The 22,189-nt window shown below is 36.3% G+C and overlaps 2 protein-coding genes across 2 annotated transcripts; one reads left to right on the plus strand and one right to left on the minus strand.

The window, feature by feature from the left end:
• Nucleotides 1–11,120: 11,120 nt before the first annotated feature.
• LOC109014916 lies at nt 11,121–13,291 on the minus strand. Its single transcript, XM_018997400.1, has 5 exons — nt 12,987–13,291; nt 12,119–12,462; nt 11,629–11,969; nt 11,225–11,302; nt 11,121–11,132 (listed from the first exon to the last, which is right to left on the minus strand). The coding sequence occupies exons 1-5, from the start codon at nt 13,289–13,291 to the stop codon at nt 11,121–11,123; spliced, it is 1,080 nt and encodes a 359-aa protein (XP_018852945.1).
• Nucleotides 13,292–21,169: 7,878 nt separating this feature from the next.
• On the plus strand, nt 21,170–21,784 carry LOC109020297 (transcriptional regulator TAC1-like). Its single transcript, XM_019002730.2, has one exon. It carries the CDS (start codon nt 21,170–21,172, stop codon nt 21,782–21,784), a length of 615 nt encoding a protein of 204 aa, XP_018858275.2.
• Nucleotides 21,785–22,189: the final 405 nt, after the last annotated feature.

Consider the following 22,189-nt stretch of genomic DNA (forward strand, 5'->3'; position numbering starts at 1 on the left):
TACATTAGATTTTGAATATTGCTTACATCCGCTCAATTATCCTCCTTAACCAATCAACAAGTTCAGACGCTCGCTCATTCTCAAGAAAATTTCTAAAACAAAATTCCAAAACTTCTAACTTGAAGCACGGATCAAGCATAGACGCAATAAACAACATTTTGTTCAATTTCTCAAAATCCCTTCAATACTTGTCATATTTCAACAACATCCTCCGACATGGTTTTCAGCATATTACTCTCACTCATAAAAAATTTGTTTAAATAATTATAGACTGTAAATACTTCTCTAATGAACAAATTTGAAGTTGCATAAATTGAGCCTAAAACCAGCAAAGTCGTATCATAAAAAAGCTTCAAAAATTTTACAAAAACCTTAATAGTTTCCCAATCATGTAAAGTTGGTATTCCTTGTCCAACCTCACGTAAATATGGGCCAAACTCATTGTCTTCATCTTGCATCACCTCAAACGTCGCATAATATTTGAGAGCCGCACTCAATATTAGATATGTTGAGTTCCACCTAATTGGAACATCAAGACAAAAAATACAATATTGGATTATCCTACCAAATGGCAACATATTCGACAGAACCTTATCAATTTTAGTTCGGTTTTTCTTTTATTTATTTTTTTTATATATTCCGAATTTATTGGGAAGGAAAATCAGTTGGAAAAAATATGGAAATTTCTTTTTAACCCTTAATTAAATTTTATAATGTCAGGGTCTCTCTCTCGAACTCGTTTATTGGAGAGGAGGCAAGGTTTCCTCCCACTCTTTTCGCCTTCTTGCATAAAGCTTACTTACGGCTTGTTTGATTATTTAAATAAAATGAATTAAAAATCAAATAAATTATTATTAGAATATATTTTTTTAATATTATTTTTATTTTTTAATCAAAAAAATTAAATTATTTATTATATTTTATTTATAATAATTAAATAAAATGAGATGATTTATACAATAAACCAACGTCTTAGAAGATATTTACGATCTCATTTTGCCCCTGAAAAGGAATTGATATGGTGCTCTACATCCATCAGTCTAAGGTCACGCACGCACCTCCACAAGACTGGCTGTTGATTTGCAAATCCATATCACCCACTTGTGATTTGACTAACATATGGACTATATTTATATAATTTTTATGTAAGTTTTAGCAAGAATTATATCTATGTCCTGAGAGTCCTAGCTTTAAGCTTTGTAAGGCAATACTTATGCTTAAAATTATATTAAATAAACGCCTTGAAAATGAAAACTCAAAAAATTAAAAAAAAATAATAAAGTATCAAGAGGTGGTTTATTAAAAATGGCCCATTGTGGATTGATTAGTTGACCTAGTACGTGCGAAAACTAATCACAAAACATGACCAAAATTCAATGTACTTGTTAAGACTTGTTTTGTAACTTTCAGCATTTTGGAAACTGCAAAGGAGGAAGATGTGGCGGTTGGTGTGTCTGTGACACCTCTAATACCAAAGTTAGAATATGTTTTCTACAAGAAACCTAAAGAAGAGAGATTAGGGAGTTTTGAGAGTGGTCAACCTAGCGCGAAGCATAACCCTAAGAAACCAAGCAGAATCTGAAATCAACTGCACTAGGTGGTGATTGGTCACCAGGTACTAGTATAGAGCATAGCCTTAAGGAATCACGTGGGATCTAAAATTGATCACGATAGGTGGCGATTGGTCTCTGGGGTATTAGCACGGAGCATAACCCTGCAGAACTAGAAGGGATTCTGAATCGACCGTGCTGGGTGGCGAGGAGGGCAGACTCAATTCTAGCATGATTCCAATCGGTTCGTCGATTTCTCATCGATGGCACCATGAAGGGAGGAGGGGAGTGGCAGGCTATGAGGCTACCTGTGTGAGAGAAGAGAGATTCTTAAGAAAGAAGAAGAATCAGCAAAGGGAAGGGGCGGGAGCGGGGTTATTAAACCCTAGATCGAAACGGTGTCGTTTTATATAATTGTTTTTTTAACTTTGGATGTAAAACGACGCAGTTTCACTCACCTAAGTAAAACATCATGGTTTTATATATGAATAATATATATATTATTGACTAGTTCGGCGATTTGAACTAGGTTCAAAGTCGAGACCAAATCGACTTACGTTGGTTCTAACATTTTCCTACCACTGACCGACCGGTTCTCTATCAGTTCCAGACTCTAGTAGCCAATTCACGTCAGTGACAATCGGTTTGGTTGGTTTATGTACACCCTACTTAGGAGAGGTGTTCCCTTCTTTTATTGTTGAGATTCGAGAGCGGAGCATCAACCTAACAAATCAGGAAGAATCTAGAATCGACTACACTTGGTGGCAATTGGTCATCGAGGTATTAGCGCAAAGCATAACCTTAAGGAACCAAACGAGATCTGGAATCGACCGCGATAGGTGGCGATTGGTTGCTGAGGTACTAGCGTGGAGCATAGCTCTAAGGAACCAGGTGGGATATGAAATCAACCGCGCTGGGTGGCGAGGAGGTCGTTGTATTGCTCAATCACATACACATACTCATACACACAAACCTCATTTCTTATTAATTTTATCACTGGCTCTTTACAAGGTGAGACATTGAGTACAAAAAAAAAAAAAGGGAAACTCTCGATGTTCTGAAGCGTTTCAGACTGTTGGTTTGTCGGGCTTTGGCTTGGCTGGCCATTGGGGGTTTTGGGCGGGAAGGAGTTGGCATTCCGTCTGTCTGCTACTCCGGCTTGGGCTCGCTATGCTCCTTACCTCGTAACTCCTGCACATAGCATTCCCTTACCACCACCTACTCACTGCATACCACTCCTTTGCCTTCATCTATTGGAAACTTCATCTTGAAGTGGTACGTTGAGGTCACCAATTTTAAATTATTCAATGTTGGCTGCCCAATGATGGCGTTGTACAAGGAGTGGGCCTTGACCATGAGAAAGTTCGCCATGCTGGTTTCCATGTGTCTTCTTGTCTCGACGGAAATGGATAGCATTATGGATCCCAACAGTTCTAGAGTCTTGCTAGAAAATCCCCTCAACGGCGTGGGAGATGGTCACAGTTTGTCCTGACTGATTCTCATCTTGGCAAATGCCTTTCAAAAGAGGATTTCGATCGAACTGTCGTTGTCCACTAGTATCCTTCTAGTTGTGTAGCTAGCTACCAACATCGTCATCACCAAGGCATCATCGTGTGGGTAAATCACTCCCTCACTTGAAGGAAACTGCCAGGGTTTTTTGGGTTCGGGCATGCTTGGGCGGTCTCTTGATGTTGAAGATTCCCCTGTATCTCTCCCTTCGAGCAAAAGCCTTCCTACCGAATGCGAATGTGCCTCTGCTAGCGAGCCCATCGGCTATAGTATGGATTTCCCCTAGCAGAACGTTGTTTTGGTTCTATTCCAACGGGCTTCCATCCCTTCTCCTCCCATTTCCCCTCCTCAGGCTTTAACTTTGAAGACCTCCCCGTCTCGGCTCGTTCATGTCCCTGCCTGCTCGCCCGATGGGTGACTGGAGGCAGGTGCCCAAGTACCCAAACATCTCTCCTCGAACCTTTTCTCAAACATTGTCTCGGATCTCCGACATGATCTTCCACCTCAGAAGTTGGCAATCTTCGATCCTATGGCCCTCCTCCTTGTGGTAGGTGCAATACCAGCAAGCTCTCTAGTTGCAATTGCCGCCCTCCAATGGTGTCCTTTTCCCCGCATCCTTCGTTGTTTTGGTTTCCTTCTTGTGGGTCCTTTGCCGATGCTCCGCTTGGACCCTTTCGCTACCTGTTCACCACCAGTGTATCACGGGGTAGTCAAGGCCTTAAGGATGTCTTCCACATTGATGAATTAGTTCACTCAATGCATGAGATCCAGTAGGGTTGCCAAGGTCTTCCATGCTATCTCTGCCATGAAAGGGCTTAGGGGCCAGATGCCTTCTAAGAGTGCCACTAAGGTGATCTTTTCATCCTGATTGTTCGTGGTCATCTGCTCTTTATTGAAGTGGTATAAGTACGCCTTTAAACTTTCCTCTCTGCTCTACTTTACAGTGAGGAGGTAAGGGGTTGGTCGTCTCTTCTTACGACTGGCCATGAATAGTGTCAAGAACTGCCATCCTAACTCCTCAAAGTTGTGAATGATACCTAGACAGAGGGCTTCGAACCATGTTCGGGCGAAGCCATTCAACGTTAGAGGGAACCTGGCATGCGATCTCCCCAAGGAAACCATGTAGCATCATGCGGATCTTGAACGTCTCTAGATGTTCAGTGGGGTCTTTCGACCAGTTGTACATCTCTATTTGGGGAGTTCTAAACTTGGGCGGAAGTGGGACAACCATCACTTTGATGCTGTATGGTAGGTTCATGCTGCTGACCAGTTGGTCCACAAAGGATGATCCTCCTGTTCTCTTTGCCATTTCCTTGTACTTGCCCATAAGTTTGCTTAACTCGTCGCCCATACTTTTGCGCTATTCGTCTTCAAGTGGCATTCTGCTAGTATTTTGCAACTCCCCCTCTATTCGCTCGATCTGACTTGGTCCGGTGCCTCCCTCAAGATCAACATTCCTCTACTTCAGCGTCTCGTTCTCCCACCAGAAGGCTTTTGCATCTGTAGTCAATTTCTTTACGAGTTCCTCCATTTCGCGACTCTCCCTTCCATACTCCCTGAGGTAGACTCCTGCTCGAGGGTCGCACAAGAGTGCATCATGGCTGGCATAAAAAGGGCACGCTGATGTTGCTGGCCCAAAATGGTTTTGGGATCCCACAGACGGCGCTAATTGTTAAGGTGTGTTTTGTAAGCTCTAGCTATGAAGGCATTCCGGGAGCCTGCAAAGGAGGAATATAAGGCGGTTGGGTGCATCTATGACACTTTCGATGCCAAAGTCAAAATATGTTTTCTACAAGGATCCTGAAGAAAATGGATTAAGGAGATTAGGCTTGCAACTCGAGCTCAAAATATCGGGTTTGTGCTCGACCCGAGAATCTCCATTTAAGGCATCAAACCGACCCGGCCAAGCCCTTCAAAATACAATCGGGTCGAACCCGTATGACCCGACTAATCTTTAAAAAAAAAATGAAAAACTCCCTACTTTCTTCTTCATCGGCAGAGGGACATTTACCTATTCTTCCAAATCTGGCCTTCATACTCTACGAGATTGAAGCAAAAGAAATGAAACTAATTGGGAAGCAATTACGAAAAAGAAGTTCAAGGTTGGTTTTAAAAAAAAAAAAAAGAACTTGAAGGACAAGATCAAATTAAAAAATAAAAAGCTTAAAATACCACAACTGATTGTATCAAAAAATTGGGAGGCCACCAACAAAAACCAGCAAGATTTTCTTAAGCGTGGACAACTAGAAATGCTTTATAAGCATGGACAAGATCAAAATGCTTCGTAGCTAGCATTTTGAATTGTCAAAACAACTCGAAAGATTTTCTAAGGGAACGATTATTCAAACCTTTGAAAGAAGAGGAAATTGTGGAAGATTGAACATGCAAAATGAGAAAAAATGGCCAGCTTTCAGACGAGTAGACCCATTAATTATCCTCTAGTTTTAAAACCCCTTTCAACGAAGCATGAACATCAACAGTCACTACATTAAAAAACCCATCATTGTTGTGATGATGATGCATCTTCAGGCAGGCTGCATGCAAATAACCAAGTAGCACCAACTAGTTTCCCTCAAAGAATAGCAATTTCATGAAGATCAAGAGAGAAGAACAGTAAACAGTAAAGAAGTTCAGAGATAAGCTAGGAACACCTTACAGAGAAGAAAAAATAGAAATTTCTTTTCGGGTGATCTTTTTCGACTGATAGATGATTAAATGAACCCATTATGGGTTTGACTCGTTGAACCCGATTTTAGTCAGGTGGGCCCATGTCAGGTCTTTCGGTTTGATTAGGCCAAGCCCTTTTTTACACATGCCTAAAGGAGATTAGGGAGTTTAGAGAGTGGTCAACCTCCTTCTCTTGCCAGCTTTTTCCTATTTATACTAAGTTTCTTGAGGGGTCCCAGATCTTCTTGTTGCTGCAATGATCATCCTCTGTTCTGGATGACATGGTGTCGTATTCAATGCAGCCGTTCCTGTCAGCAATTGGGACCCAACTTCGATGATGGTCATCCAACATTGCATTTAATGTGGCCGATCCTGTAGAAGACAGGATCCCAACCGATCTTTCCGTCATTAACATGCTAGGCTTGAGGGAGGACTGCCTGTCTCTTCCCCCGTGGGCCGACTTGGGCTTTATTCATGTCATTCCCTAGTCCGCTGGGTCACGAGTTGAGGGCTTTGGGAGAGTGGATTGAGCCTGGCCCAGCTAGGTACAAAAACTCCATTCCAGTACTGCTATAAGCCAATTAAGCATTTGTATGCCTATAATTATGAAAGGCACACCACACCCATATATCCATGATGCGTATAATTAGTTTATGTGTGTGTCTGAGATTCGATTCCACTTGTTCTACAAGTAACAAGAGCACTCCCCGACCGCCATTGCTGCTAATTGTTCCCTTTTAGCCATCGGAAATGACTATTCTTGATCACTTGCATTTAAATGCTATCTAGTTGGCCAACAAGTACTACATGGCCATCCTTCACAAGATCAAACTCCTGATTAACAGTTGTTTAGAATTGTGTTAGGAGTTGTAAAAAGTATTTAAATAGTTTCAAAAAAAAAATTAATGATAAAATTAGGTTGTTCGGGATTCCATAGTTAATTCTACTGCTTGGAAGACTCAATCCATCTTCATCTTTCCCTAAAACATCTCAAATATTGTTACATATTTTCAATCATTTAAGATGTTCCGTTTTACTTTCAAACATACTACATACAAAACTAGATCTAATCATGACCAAAATCATTTTTACTTCCTTAAATGTTTTTTTTATAAAACATAAAGAAATTTATAAAGTAAAAAATCTCTCACATATTTTATCTATCGAAACACATTCTTAATTAATTCTCCATACAACTTAATTTCACAAAATCTTATAAATTAAATTTTGTCTTCAAATATATATTTTCCATCCAAACGAAAAACTTTGGGTATCTAAACATGCAGTAATTAAGAGGTGAGAGCTAGCCCAGGAGGGTACCCAGGCCTAATAATGAGTTAGGAAATGAACGCTAGAGCCTAGAAATCATTTCAATACAGATCCAGCATCGGCAGCGCCCTCGCATTTAGTACTTACTTCAGGCTTGACCCACAGAGAAAATGGCCACCCAAGATAAGATAATTGGACTGCTAAATGCAACCTAACAAGATATATAAATATATATATTTATATATGTGTGTGTGTGTGTACGTGTTAGTATGATTCAAAATATGTCAACTCATATATTAAATTTTTTTTTAATAATTAAGGAAGTAATTATTAATAAATTTTCATTTTTTTTCTTAATGATTAAATATGTTTAAAATATATTTAAAAGAAAAAGAAAAAGAAAAAGAAAAAATCATTTGCACTGATGTGCATATTTAGAGTGTAGCGTGTGTGTATATATATATATATATATATATATATTTATATATATAAATGGCGCTGCTACGTGACAAAAGTCTAGTACTTACTTTTATCAGATGAAAAATATATCATTTTCAAAATGTTACGGTTTTTATTCCCAAATATGGATTTACCTGATTAAGTTATAGGTAAATCATTGAACAACGTGACATACTTTTTCGAGATTTTTTATAATCTTTTATTTTAAATACATTCTACAATTAAAAAAAAAAAAGAGACACATATATGAACATGCGGATTCAACGGCATTTAAATGCTAGCATGGATAATAGATATTTAATACTGCAAAATTCTTACTCATTAGTTAAAAGAATGAAATTGACTCATATTACCACAATACAGCAATATTTAATTAATGTAATAGAGTCCACATGTTGTGTCTATCTTTTTAAGTTCATGTAGAAAATTCTATTAATCCTTCCATAAGCCCACTAGCTTGGCAGTCCACACGTTTTGAGACATTTTCTCACTATATATAATCTATGTGTCTAAATATATATATGTATGTATGTATGTATGTATACATAAACATATATAATATAATATAATTCTTTAGTTTACGACATAATTAAGCTAGCTAGCTATATATATATATATATATATATACAACTGGATGAAGTGTTAACAGTGGCTCTTGAGCTTCCAAATGGCAGACGTAGAGAGCAAGATATTGGCGCCGCGTTGGCATTCTCGGACGTTTTATAGATGAGCAAGCTAGACATCAATCCTCTTTGTCAAATGATTCCTAGGAGTTGCAGGACTTCCTTGGCTTCTTTGCTACTACTGGCCAAATATGTATAGAGACAAACATTATTATGTACGACAAATTAATGCGACAAATTATTAATGCCAATGGTTTTGACCTTTATTTTATTTAGATCATCTGCTCGAGATCAATACTATCAAAAGTAATTTTTTATTTTTTATTTTGTCTCATAATAGTTAATTGATCTTCTAAGAAATCGTAGTTTAGCATTATTACGAGAAAAGGTTGTTTAATTATCTTCAGTTTTGTTTAATTTTTGTTACAGATTTTATATATTATCTTCAGTCATATGTGATAATATTTCATTTTATGTGATTACGTACATATAATGATAAATATTTAAAGAGAAATACTTTAGTCACAAATAGACTACGTAAAAGTAATCCCACAAATTGAAGTGGTTTCATGTGGTTCGTTGAATTGTAAAGCTATTTTAGCAATGAATCATATGAAATAACGTCAGTTTGTGAGATCGAAGGTAATCTCGGTCATACTCATCGTCCTTTTCATCGAGTGGCAATTGGATGAGAGAAAGAGGAAAGGAAAATGGACTTTATAATGGAAAAATCTAAAGATAGTTGGTTTTGTGCATTCCCATTACACACCCCTTACCTGTCATGCCAACAGATTAAGTGAAACGGTGCGGATCATTGCGAGCGGGAGATGAACATGTGCACTCCACAAAAATCTCTCTCTCTCTCAATGTCTCTGTGCGGGAAATGGCAGTTTCAACCCAGACCCCAATGGGCACCTCAGAGCCCTAAAAGGCTAAAACCCAGTTGTAGGCAACAACCTAGACCCCAATGGGCACCTCTTGGTTTCTCGTCTAACTCCTTCTCAGCCCATCTTTCGACTCCCAAAACTCCCTTAAACCCCACCCCAAAATCCAAAGACCAGACGACGATTTACTCATTCTTGGCATTGAAACCAGCTGCGACGACGCCGCCACCGCCATTGTAAGTAACCCAAATTTTGCTTCTTTTATTATGGCTCAGGCTTTGTAATGGGTATTTGACTATTTTGGACTTTGTGGTGTATTTACAATGGGTTGTGGTTGGTTTTTGTGGGTTTTTTCAGGTGTTTTAGGTGAGGAGCAGTGGCGAGATTCTCAGCCAATTAGTGTCTTCCCAGGTATAGCGTTTCATCTTTATCGGATTTAATTACATAAGAATTTTATTTGTTCATTGTAGAATTGGGTTTATATTTTTGTTTTGCCGAATCAATTGTGCTAGTAGCATCTTCAAGTATTTTGTTATTTTTTTTTATCTATTTCTTGGAATGGCCAAGGCCCAAAATTCTCTCTAAATTTATTGTTATATGAGATTTTCTCAACCTTGCTTGGAATAACAGATTATTGGTTTTTCGAATATGACCCAAGTTGTGTATTGTCAGTGTCATTACCTAATTTTAAGTCTTAATTACATCAAGGCAGATATGCTTGCTCGATATGGAGGTGTTGCTCCTAAAACGATAAAAGAAGTACACTTGCAAGTAATTGATAAGGTGTTGATACTTGCATAACATCTTTTCCTTATAGTACGAATCTCTTGCATGCCAGATGCTGATACTTTTGTCCATGTCATACTAAATATTTAAAAAAGGAACTCAGTTTCATGCTGCATTGTTGTGAGGATCTGAATTGGTCTTATCTTTTCTAGGTTAATCGAAAGAAATCTACAATTTCCTTTCATGGCCCTGCTTATTTCAGGTTTGAATTTGTACTTCTTTCATATTTTGGGTTTTTATTAACAAGTCTCTTATATATCTAAAATATAAATTATTTGAATGCTCATGTTGTGCTTCATATGAAGCCAACTTAAGCTCATGCACTGGGAAGAATTGACTTGTGAGCAAATTTGGCACTGCCGAACATCATGTATAAGGTCTATATATTCCAGAACAAACCATGATGCTTCAAAAAGGAGTACCAACATTTTAGGTGAATGAGAAAGGTGCAATTTCCAATAAACGAAAAGGAAGGGAAAACATTTCATTCTAGCCACCTCAATTTCTAAAATAAAGAATATTCACAATGGAAAAGAAAGATTAAAAAATAATTCAGCTAGAGCATTGTTGTGATAAATTATAATCCTTCATTCTTTTAACTGTTGAAATGCTTTTGCCCTCGTTGGCTTCCTTGATCCCCATGGTATCTTGCACTTTTTAGGAGGACACAACTTGCTTATCCTTGTTAGAGATCTTGGTCAATATGTACAACTTGGGACCACAATAGTTTAGTTTGATGTCATGATTTCTTTTTTGAGTTGATTTGCTTCCAATTTCCAATTTACCATCAATATTTTTCTAATAAACAGATGATAGTTCTATTTCTTGTCATTCTTGTTGACAGGTTGCAAAAGGGTACAACAAGGGGAGAGAGTTGGGTTTGCATTGAAAGAACAAAATGCAGCCCAATTTAAAGTTGTTACCAAACCTGATGGCAGTAATGTTACCAAACCTATATTAATTTTGTTGTACTTGATACGGTCATAGTAATAGACATAGTCTTTTTAATGGAAGTGGTCTCTATTTATCATATTAATATGTAAGGGACGTACTCTTTGTAATGGATGTTTGTTGTTGGGAACATACCAGTTTCTTTTACTCATTTAACAAGCAACAAAAATCTCGTGCACTAACAAGGATTGTTCCAAAATACATTTCCCATTAATCAAATTGTGAAAAGTGGCTGTTGAAGTATATACATTGAACACAATACAACAAGTCTGGAGCTCATATTACACAAGTTATCTACATTGAACATAATATAACAACCACTTTACAAAAAACTTCACAAAAATGTCAGCATCGCAACTTCTACTCATCAACCAGATTTTTTCCAACTAAATTGAGTCCCAATCACTGTAGTTGGGTTCCATCTAAAGTTGCATCTGTGAACGTAATATAAACAGTTAAAAATGAACATAATATAACAAATTCAATCACTTTAGAGAAATGGACGAAATAAACAAAGATTAAGTACACTTTCTTGAGTCTCAATCATTGCAATGCCAAACTGGGTTCCACTAGACTCCAACACTTCGACAGTGTTTTGGGGCGGCTAACAATAGATAAAAAAAAATTAGAATCCACCATCTCAGAATTCAACAAGACAAGAAAGTTTTTATTTATTTTAAAATCATATAATTTGAACAAATATAATAACACAATATACTTTAAAGGCAGTAGTAGGTATGTAACCTGAAAGGGAGCACTCTCTTCATTCCCAAAAACTATTTGGTCAAATAAATTCCTACAAGTGTCAACAACTTCGCTATCTCTTCCATGTGGATACGAAATGGGAGAAATACCATATTACATCTCTTCAAATAATCACACAAGATAAATGGCTAACACACATGGACTGCAAAGTTACACTGAGTTTACCTGTTTACGTTTTCCCTTCTGAGCAACTTTCTTCAACGTGGGTTTGCACACTCTCTCAGTCATTGATTTTTTCCAGAGAGATGGTGGCCTGCCTTTACCTCTCACAACATGGGGGTTGAGTATCTTCTTTGAACTCCAAACTGTATTTGCATCGACACCTATAACTACAACGTCGGAACCGATTTGTTGCAATGACATGTTGGTGCGGTATACCTCGTTCATTGCAGTTAACTTGGCAATCATATTATCAGCATGATCATCACATGACGCTGCATTTGTTATCATGCCGTAACACATCTTGATTATACATGCATATCTGCTGACTTCTGGCCTCGCATCAGCTACGTCATAATTACTTTTCATAACAATGTATCTCATTTTTATATCCTTCCTCCATCGATCCGATATGTACTTCTCTGGCACAGAACGGACACGGTTAATTTTGAAAACGGCTAATACATGTGTACGCAGGATCCCTCTCATCTCAAACAATCCGTAGGAACACTAGGCTTCACACGCAGTCTCATTAAATGACACACGATGGGTAATTGACTTGATGAAACCATCAACAGGAACTTCGTCTCTACATGATATATTGCAACTACAACATCCTTTTGGTGTAGAATTGGCAGACAACCGAGCATCCCCATTATCTCACGTTGAACTTCTCGAAATTTAGAGTTCGTGTACAACTTCTGAAATATCTTCCCAAGTGGATTGACTGACACCACGAGTATTGTGACATTAAATGAGTAGCAGTCCGCCTCATTTTCATTCTCAATCTTCTTCCTTAACACAGCATCATATTGATCAGTAAATTCTTTTAAATTTGTCCTAGTATGAATATACTCATCAAAGAAAGCATTCATGCTCTCACTTCGTTGAGTTGTACTCATTCCAGCCCAGAACACATCTTTCAGGAATACTAGTGCCCAGTACGTACGCTCCATGTATAAACTCTACAACCAGGCATTCTCCTACAAATTGTATGTCGTAATTAACACTTCTCAACATTTCTCAAATTCTTCAATTGTTTGAGAATCATATACACACTTTAGTAGCTGACTTTTTAACCCGGTTTTATATGCACTATATGAACCAAGCTTCTCAGGTACTTTCTTCAGTATGTGCCAAAGACAGAATCTATGTCGGATATTTGGAAAGACGATAGCAATGGCATTTTTCATTACTCTATCTTGATCTGTGATGATCGCATTCGGAGCTTTACCTTCCATACAGTTCAATCAAGTTTGGAACAACCATGTAAACGTTTATGAATCCTTACTAAAGATCAATCTTGCTCCCAAAAGTAACCATGGTGGTTTACACCCACAAATGGTGCAAATGGCATTCCATACCTATTTGTCAAATATGTGGTGTCAAATGTGACGACAGCACTAAAATATTGGTAGGCTACCTTACTTCGTGCATCTGCCCTAAATACATTCCTCAATCTAACGTCATCATCAAAATCTATCATTGCAAAAAATCCATCATTCTTGTATTGCATCCTCTCAAAATACTCACAAAGGGTTCCAGCGCCACATTTCCCAAGTTGAAGGTAACGTGCCTTATCGATATAATTACGACAGTCTTTTTCTAAGAACGGCAAGTTCTCGAACCCACTAGCTTCTTGCACAAGAACGGCAAAACTCTTTTTCATTCGTATGACAGCCTGATCATTTATATCTAACACTCTCTTTACTAACTCGCTCACTTCTCTATTGCAGCGAAAAAACCTTGATTTTTGTGGGGACAAGTCGTGGTTGTGTGTATTGTGAACCGTTAATACTTTCAACATCCCATCAACCAGTGTAGCATGTAGCATTTATCTTCGCCTTACACTCTGTTTTTGACGTTGGACGTGGCCTCGCAACATTTGAGGTCTAGTTTCGTGCCTTCCCACCACGAGCACAACCCAACGTGACAAATCTCAGACTCTCATGCTCATCCCTCTTACTCCTTTGCGTCGTTACCACGAAACCACATTGTTTCCCATATTTCTTATAATAAGAAACTAACTCTTCTTCAGATCTAAACACCATCCCCAACTTGGGCTCCTCAATACTATCACCACTATTAGTCTGCACTATATTTTGTGTCTCAAATGTCTCGTCATCTTTGAATTCAACAATATTACGCACAGAGGGCAACAAAGTCTCGGCCTCCCCAGAGTTAAGTGTGTGGTCCTGAATTTCTTCGACGTGGCTTGAGGTTGCAGAGTTTATACCAACCAGATAAGTAGTTGAAGAGTGAAATGGAGACACAAGATTTTACTGTAGTTTACAAAATAAAATATCATGTGTAAATCAATATAAGCACGGTGAGAAATAAGCATATTCCTAAAAGAATGAATCCATCACCTGACTAGTCAGCTTCGTTGGATTGGAATTTGGACGATGAACAAATGGTGGCAACCACGCATATGGCCTTTGTGCATGCAAATCATGCATATAGTTTTAGAAGTCCAGATAAAATAGTGTCGGTATCACCTAACACATAAAACAATACTGATAATGTGCGGAAGATCAAAAATAAATATAGTCATTAATAGTTAAAAATTAATATTCAAAATACCTGCGATGTTGTATTGGTTGATGGATCAATGGTAAGAGGTGCTAGTAAATCCGAATATCGTGGTCTTGGTATCAACTAACACATAAAGGAATAATGATAATGTGTTGAAGACTTAAGATAAATATATTAATAGAACGGATAAATAATTCAAAAATAATATAACAGAATACCTGTGTTGCTGAACTTGTGGTATGAGGTATTGAGAATTGTGGCCAAAAGGGTCTTGCTATCACTTAACATATAAACCAACCATTAGTTGACGAGTGAACCAAAACTTACATAATAAATGTAAATATTAAATGAAACAGTTATACTGAATTTTAAGCATGGTTACGTATACCTGGATTGATGAATTTGTTGGTGGATCTGTGGTAGGAGGTGTTAACGGAGATCCGTGCTCTTTCCCTTTCTCCATCTAAATTCTATTTCAAAAATTATGTTATCAGTATATAAAATAAAATTTTTCTAGATTCACCATATTTCAAATGTCATTTATATCAACGTAATTTTATATACAAATACATAGAAATTTATAAACACACACACACACACACACACACACATATATATATATATTATTAGTAATATATAAACATGATACAAGAAAATAGAGCATACAAATAAATGGTAGCCATACTGAATTGTTGACCAAGACAAGATACAAGTGCATAAATTTAAATCAATTAATCAGCAATGTAATGTTGCTATATCCTGAATATTGCATGAACAAATTAATTACCGGGCTTATATTTCAATAAAATTCATCAACCCAGATAGGGTCCCAATCAAAGCTTTTACTTGAACAAAAGTATAAAAAATGTTCCCTTGTGGCAAGTATGAAATATGGCCACGCTATTGAAACAAGTATAGAAAGTTCAAAGCTTTTACTTGAACAATCAAAGCCTTTATTGAATAAAAGTACATAAATCATTCATTCAACTACACATCTTATATTTTGCATACAAACTTGAAAATGACAAATATCAAATGAGCAGGTTTATATATATACATTATTTTTTGGGAAAATATTTTAGCATCCAAAATAAAAGAATCAGGGGAACTCAAAAGTTCCAGTACTTAGTAGTAAAAAACATCAATCTTAACAATAATCATATATGCACAAGAAGCACATAAGTTAGAATAGAATTGAAGACTGAAAAATATAAAGCTTAAAATCAACCACATTTGACTACGGACGTTCGGCAAGGACTGGCGGGGATTGGCAATGGGGGAAACCAAGGATTTTTCGGTTCTAAGAAATGATGCACTGGTTCGTGAGTGAGAAAGTAAGTTGAAGCTTCTTCGTGATTCTTTTCCTACGAAATGAGAGACGTTCAGAGAGGAGACTTGCGAACGAAGAAGGGCCAATGGTTCGTACTGAGCGGGAAATCAAAATAAAGCTTCTTTGTGAATCTTCGTTCTTTTCCCTTCAGTTTCTTTTACTCAATTCTATTGTTTATTATTATTATTATTATTTTAAGGGCCATGTCAGCACAGGGGTGCGCAAGGGTCCCCCAAGTTGACGACCCGTGGAAGAACTCCTTTATAATTTGCATGTGGGTGTACAATAAGTATAATAGAATTTTCACTTAAGGCTGGTGTAAAACTCTCAAAGACACCACATCCGGTTTGAAGATTTTCTCTTTCCTATTTTTTCAATCCATTCTTGGTTAGGTGTCTGTAATTTTGTGATTGGATTGTTCTTGTGTATTCAAAGAGGAAGTTGATACCACTAGCTAGTTCGGCTGAAACTGAGAGTTGTCGGGTTGTTTCTACGAGTTGACTTTATGTTTTGGTATCAGAGGGAACAGCTGAACCAAATCAAGGGTTTGGGTTGAGGATCTGATCACTTGATTTTGTCATTGACAAAGTTCTTTTTTCATATTTTTATGCATTAATGTTACGATTAAAGATAGCAATAAGATAGGCATATTGCAGCCACAAGGGTTAGAGATTAAGGTAAATGTAAATCAGTTCATTGCAAATTAAAGAGGGATCGAGAAGAGTAGGGACACACTCATAAATTGTACTCTTCATTAATATAGCGTTCATCAATTTATGTGTGTATGTGCTCTTCTCCCTTCTTTTTGTCCGTTCCCCTGGCAAGACTCCTCCATTCATATATGATTATCTCTAACTGCAATATATCCCTATCAAAGAGATGCCTTAATTCTATTTGTCATTTTCGATCAAATTGATGTCATCATCATTTTAAGATATTAATACATGAGTAAAGCTATCCATGCATGCTCTCCTCGTATAAATGCTAGGAATTGTCGCAGATGAACCCAAACATGGAATATCATGTATTTTCCATTCATTTAAAATATTTTACAAGTAATTAATGCTTCCGACCATTTTCATATGAATGGTACTGAATCGTATTGTAATTTACATGATCTATTGGATATCATGTACATGAGCAATTTTGTAGAGCTACGTATTTAAATCCTAATAATTAATTTTCAAAAGAATAATTCATATATACTTTCCCATTTCAGTATTATTTACCAATGCGATATTGCAAGATTTGTAACTTTTCTTTACTTAATTCATAATCTATGTTATAAAAATTGAGATTATAATGGTCAATATATATTAATCCCAACAAGTAGATCAGGTGGCACATTTGTTTTCATATAAGTGTCATGGATGTTTGGCAACATGCATAGGTTAATCTGCACACGACTTGTTTAATTAAATAGACCAGATCATTGAACCATGACAAAACCTAATTAAATAATTACGGATGGCCTCATGACTAGACTCAAGTAACCAATTTAATAAAAAAAATCATGCTGAGTTAAGTACTTGCGACCATGCCCATTTTGAGCTTTCATATTGTTCTAAGCATAAGCACTTGTGAAAATATATTTTACAATCATAATTCATAAGCTATATGAGTTACACATATTCACAATTATATCATGACAAAATAAATTTGATAATCAGTATCCATAACTCTAATAAATAAACATAAACCTAATTAGTACATATCAAACCAATAAATTTGGCATGGATGTACTTTTGCAAGTTGACACACGTGATATGTTTATTAATCGTGTCTAATCAAATTCACCCATTTTGACGGGAACTCGATAATATTAATAGGGTTACTACCCTATTACTATCTATCTACTACCCAAGTGCATTTCAAGTTTTTTTTTTTAATTTTTTTTATCATTTTTAAGTATTTTTTTAACATCTTTAATCACTAAGAAAAAATTAAAATATATATATATAACTTTACTAATATTTACTTAATCATTAAGTAAAATAAAAAATTAAAAAAAAATCAAATACAAAATAGTAGTAGATAGGTACGTAGTAGTAGGGTAGTAACCCTATCATTATTCATCAAATATTGCCAATCCTACTAGTAGGCCACAGGTGTAACTAGGGGTTGGAGATCACCTAGACCTCCAAATATCAAACAAAAGATAAAGGAGGGATACTTTTGTCATGTTTAGACCATGCATTTCTCTTAGAATAAATAGTGGCTCGTAATTCTAGCTTCGCCCATATCTAAAAGATGGAATAAACTGCTCTTAAAGATCTTCATCCAATCTTAAATTAATGAATAACAATTCAATAAATCCCAATACTTTTGATTGAGAATCAAACCCAATTATAGCAAAAAGGCATTTTTCCCGTGAGAATTTTTCTCCGAAATAGTCAGTATTATTGCCAGAAATGACAATTTCCCTCCATTTCGACTCGTAGGAGACTCCTTAAAAATAATTGGCAATGGAGGCTTCCAGTAACTGCAAATTTAATTGTTATCCCAAATACTATTATTTCTGGCATATGATGGTCGTTGGAAATATAAAGTTTTCGTGGGAATATGTCACACACGAGTGGAGCTTGATCGTGAGAAAAGTTTTTTGTGGCGAATGATGTTGCCAAAAATGCCTATTTCAGACAATAAATATGGCAGGAAATATATGTTTCCTGCATGAAAAAAATATTTCCGGCAATTTGTTCTCATCAGAAATAGTCTTTTACGAAATTAAAAAAAAAAAATACTAGCAAAATGGTATCATAGGCTCCCAGCCTTATAACTAAAATACATAAAGAATGTGAACAATAGATTACAAAAAAATATATATATATATTGGAATACAAACAACAATTTCTAAATAGTTTGAAAAGAAAGGGAAAAAAAAAAGCACAAGTACTAAATCATGGAAAAAAAAAAATGCACTGAATGAGTAAAGGAGCAAAAGGGAAAACTTGTAAGTAAAAAAACCAAATGCACTTGACAACAATTAAGCACCAAGCGAAATCTCTAGAATGACATGTGAATGGTTTTGTAGGATCTGTGTTCATTAGGCATTTAGCTTTAGAATGTGAACGTATTAGTTACACTGCAGAAAAAGAAATCATGATTGGTTAAGTACTATCAATGATCTCACTTGGAAAGAGCCCCATGCAGTCAAATATATATAGAAGATTTGTTTTTTATCAGTCCAATACAGAAGATGAAAGCAAAATACACTAGAAACATAATTAGAAGCACACATTCACACTACTAATCTAATTTATATATAACCTCTTAAAAGCACCAATAGTGCCACGACATAAACCACATTCCACAACAAAAAAGTGCTTCTCCCAAACATGATTGGTAGTTGGAGCTGATCCATAGCTTGATCTAGATGATAATAACTCTTCACATAATTCATAGTACCATGGTCCAGTAGATTCTTTAACACTACAATAGCAACTCAAGTGAACATAACCTGTAAAAAAAGATATCATTAAAACTCGAGCAGAGAGAACATCAAGTTTTTCAAGGAGTAATTTGTGCCTAAGGCTAGAAAACCTTGAAACTCGAACATATATACTAATATGGGATTTAATAATGTCTTAGACCGACGGCAGACATGATCACACGATCTAGGATGTTCCTTAGAAAGATCAGATGTTGAATTAACAAAATAAATATGTTTTTCTAATTAAATCCTTGGGGCAGTAAGCCTTGAAAGCGTCTCTTTCCGAGGCATCAACTGTGTGCTGATATACTAGACATTCAAACCACATCCAATGAAGTTAGCCTAAGATATACTGGCTTTAGAATAAGTAATCCAATGAAGTTAAGTTTCAGACAGCAACAAACTATATCAAGTATCTTCTCAATCCACAATGCATCAAAATCAAAACTAAAATATTTGGAGGTTTATCAAGATTCAAATTGAATGCCTAATGTTGGCCTGTTGGATTGCTTGTAAATGTAAAATGGAATGGATTACGGTGGAGTGGAACACTGTAAAATGGCACCAGTACTGTATGCATGAAAGGTGTTTGTGAAAATGAAACTGTGAAGTGTGAATCGTGAAATGTTTGTGAAGTCTGAATTGAAACTGACAAAATTGATGCTTTTTATGGTTTTAATCATAGGGAGAATTTGAGTCTTGCTCTCCCCCTTTACCCACTAATTTATTAAAAAGAAAATAAGAAAATACAATATTGTTTTGTTTTTCCCCTGTGAACACCGATCGAGTAAAACAGTACCCAGCCTCCATCCCAACTGGACAAATGCCTTGAATTTAACAAGCTTAAATCCCTGCCCCATTGGCTGAACAACTTAAAACTTGTCTTTGATGGACAGAAGTTCATTAGAAGCTACTCCTACAACTCAGACTAGTCCAGCAGTCAGAAGAATCGAATTAAGATTGTGCGCCTATGTTACCCAAATGTCCACCTCATTTCATCAATTTTCAGTTTGGAACATGCGTTGTGCTTTACTCATCTGATTATTATTTTCTCAAGTAAAACAGGCTGCTAATAAATAACTAATGGTAAACATATTGAAATAATCTATCCTGTTGATCAGGGTTTAGTTTGTATTTATAAATTATTAATTGACCCAAAAGTAAAAAGACAAAAAGAAAATACAAAAGTGTAGTAGATATTTATTCATCAATATATATATATATATATAACATGTACAAATTAGGCATATACACACATACTGTATTAATTGTGTCGCGCGTATGTACCATATATATATATATATATATTTTTTGAGCAAGAAATTACTCCATGCCCATAAATCAAATTAAGAGAGTATTTTGGAAACAAAATCCAAGTTAATTAATCATGTTGTTAGACGTGCAGGGAATATTATTAACTCGGGTGCTTAAATTAGTTTGGGAGCATTGATCATGAAGCTCATGAGACTAGTGGATAATAAACAAGTGCATGCATTCAGATAGTATTCAATTAAATTATTTTATATATATTTGAGAAATAATAGTTGCAGTAGTAAGTGCGCAAATGTCGTGCAATTACTTTGAAAAAAATAAATAAATACGGGACTCATATGAAAAAATTAATTTTTTACTAGTAGACCCTACTTTTTTTTCAAAACAACTACATAACGCTTGCACACTCCATGACTATATATAGCATTACTCTATATATTTTACCTCTTCTTTGGTGGCCTTTATAGTTTCGATATCATAATACCTTTGGAAATTTTAATTTTTGTTTTCTCGACGAGTATTGTATATTCACACGAATTTTTTACGTACGGGCTGTTTTATTTACAACTAATTAATATGCATACATGCTAGTATTACTTGAAAAAAAATATTAAAATTCTTATTGATTTGAATTTCAAATTATTATATATATATATATTAAATGAAAAGACTAATACATATATAGATATATATAACTAGACACGTATGTATAAATGTATAAAATATGAAGGCCAAGTTGGAGGCCATAATGTTTGTCCTTTGGTATAATTTAAATCGTATATCCAGGAAGTTACAGATCATAATTAATCTAGAAGCAGGCCTTCTACCCCTCAACAAGACACCATCATCATCAGTACACCGGCCAGTGGACAATTTCTCCCACGACCATCATCACTACTGTGCCAGCCATCCAGGCACTTGGCAGTTGGCAATCTCTCTCTCTCTCTCTCTCTGTGTGTGCAGATTGCTCCTTGGAAATGGAGTCGGACCATCCAACCGGATCAACCCCAGAAAACCTGGACCAGGCCGCAACCTCAGATATTCATGACCAAGGTGCAAGCCAGGCCAGGTCCTATGACTGCACCTTCTGCAAGAGAGGCTTCTCAAATGCACAAGCCTTAGGAGGACACATGAATATCCACCGAAAAGAAAAGGCTAAACTGAAGCGATTCGCGAATGAAAGTCAACCGTCTTCGAACATCCCAAGGGTCACTCCCTCGTATTCTCCAATACCTAGGTATTCTTCATGGCCATTGGAAGCCAAGCCTGGAGACGGTAGAAGCGCCATCAAATGGCCTTGGCTTAATCCCAGCCAACAATATTATGGTGATCATTTTGGTACGAGGTATGAAACCCATGTTGGTGATGATCACGTCCAGCAACTTCCACTGTTTGTCGAAACACCAATATCGGACGAAGATCAAAAGTCATCTAGCGAATTTGATCATGGGAAAACTGACGAGGGTTTTTCATCGCCATCCACCCGCCGTGAGTCGTCAGGTTCGGAGATAGACCTTGAGCTCAGACTGGGGGCACCTGAGCCTCATCAGGACCCATATTCAACACCAACGGGTACTAAAAAGTTCTTCTGAATTTGAACATATATATATATATATATATAGTACTGGAATTTCCGTAGCTATATTACATATATATATATATAGCACTTTTTTGGTAATTATTTTGCATCCTACAGTAAAGCTAATTTTATTAATTTCCTCTATATATGGTATTGTTGTCATTTTTTTATTGTCATTTTAAACCTCCGCGTTCAAATATGTGATCTTTCCAAGTTTAATTTATTGCATTTGGCCGTGGTTTATCAGTATTACAGTTTGCTTCTGTGAAATGTTCCGCCAGTTATAGATTACAAGTTCCCAGCTGAATTGTTTGCACTACAGAGACAAAACGTGCAGTTATTTGATATTCCCCAATTCTGAACCTGTAAATTTACTGCTAATATTGATCGATGGATCATCAGTACTCAAAGCTAAGAA

The sequence above is a fragment of the Juglans regia genome, chromosome 14, assembly GCF_001411555.2.
Source record: "Juglans regia cultivar Chandler chromosome 14, Walnut 2.0, whole genome shotgun sequence".
NCBI lineage: Eukaryota > Viridiplantae > Streptophyta > Magnoliopsida > Fagales > Juglandaceae > Juglans > Juglans regia.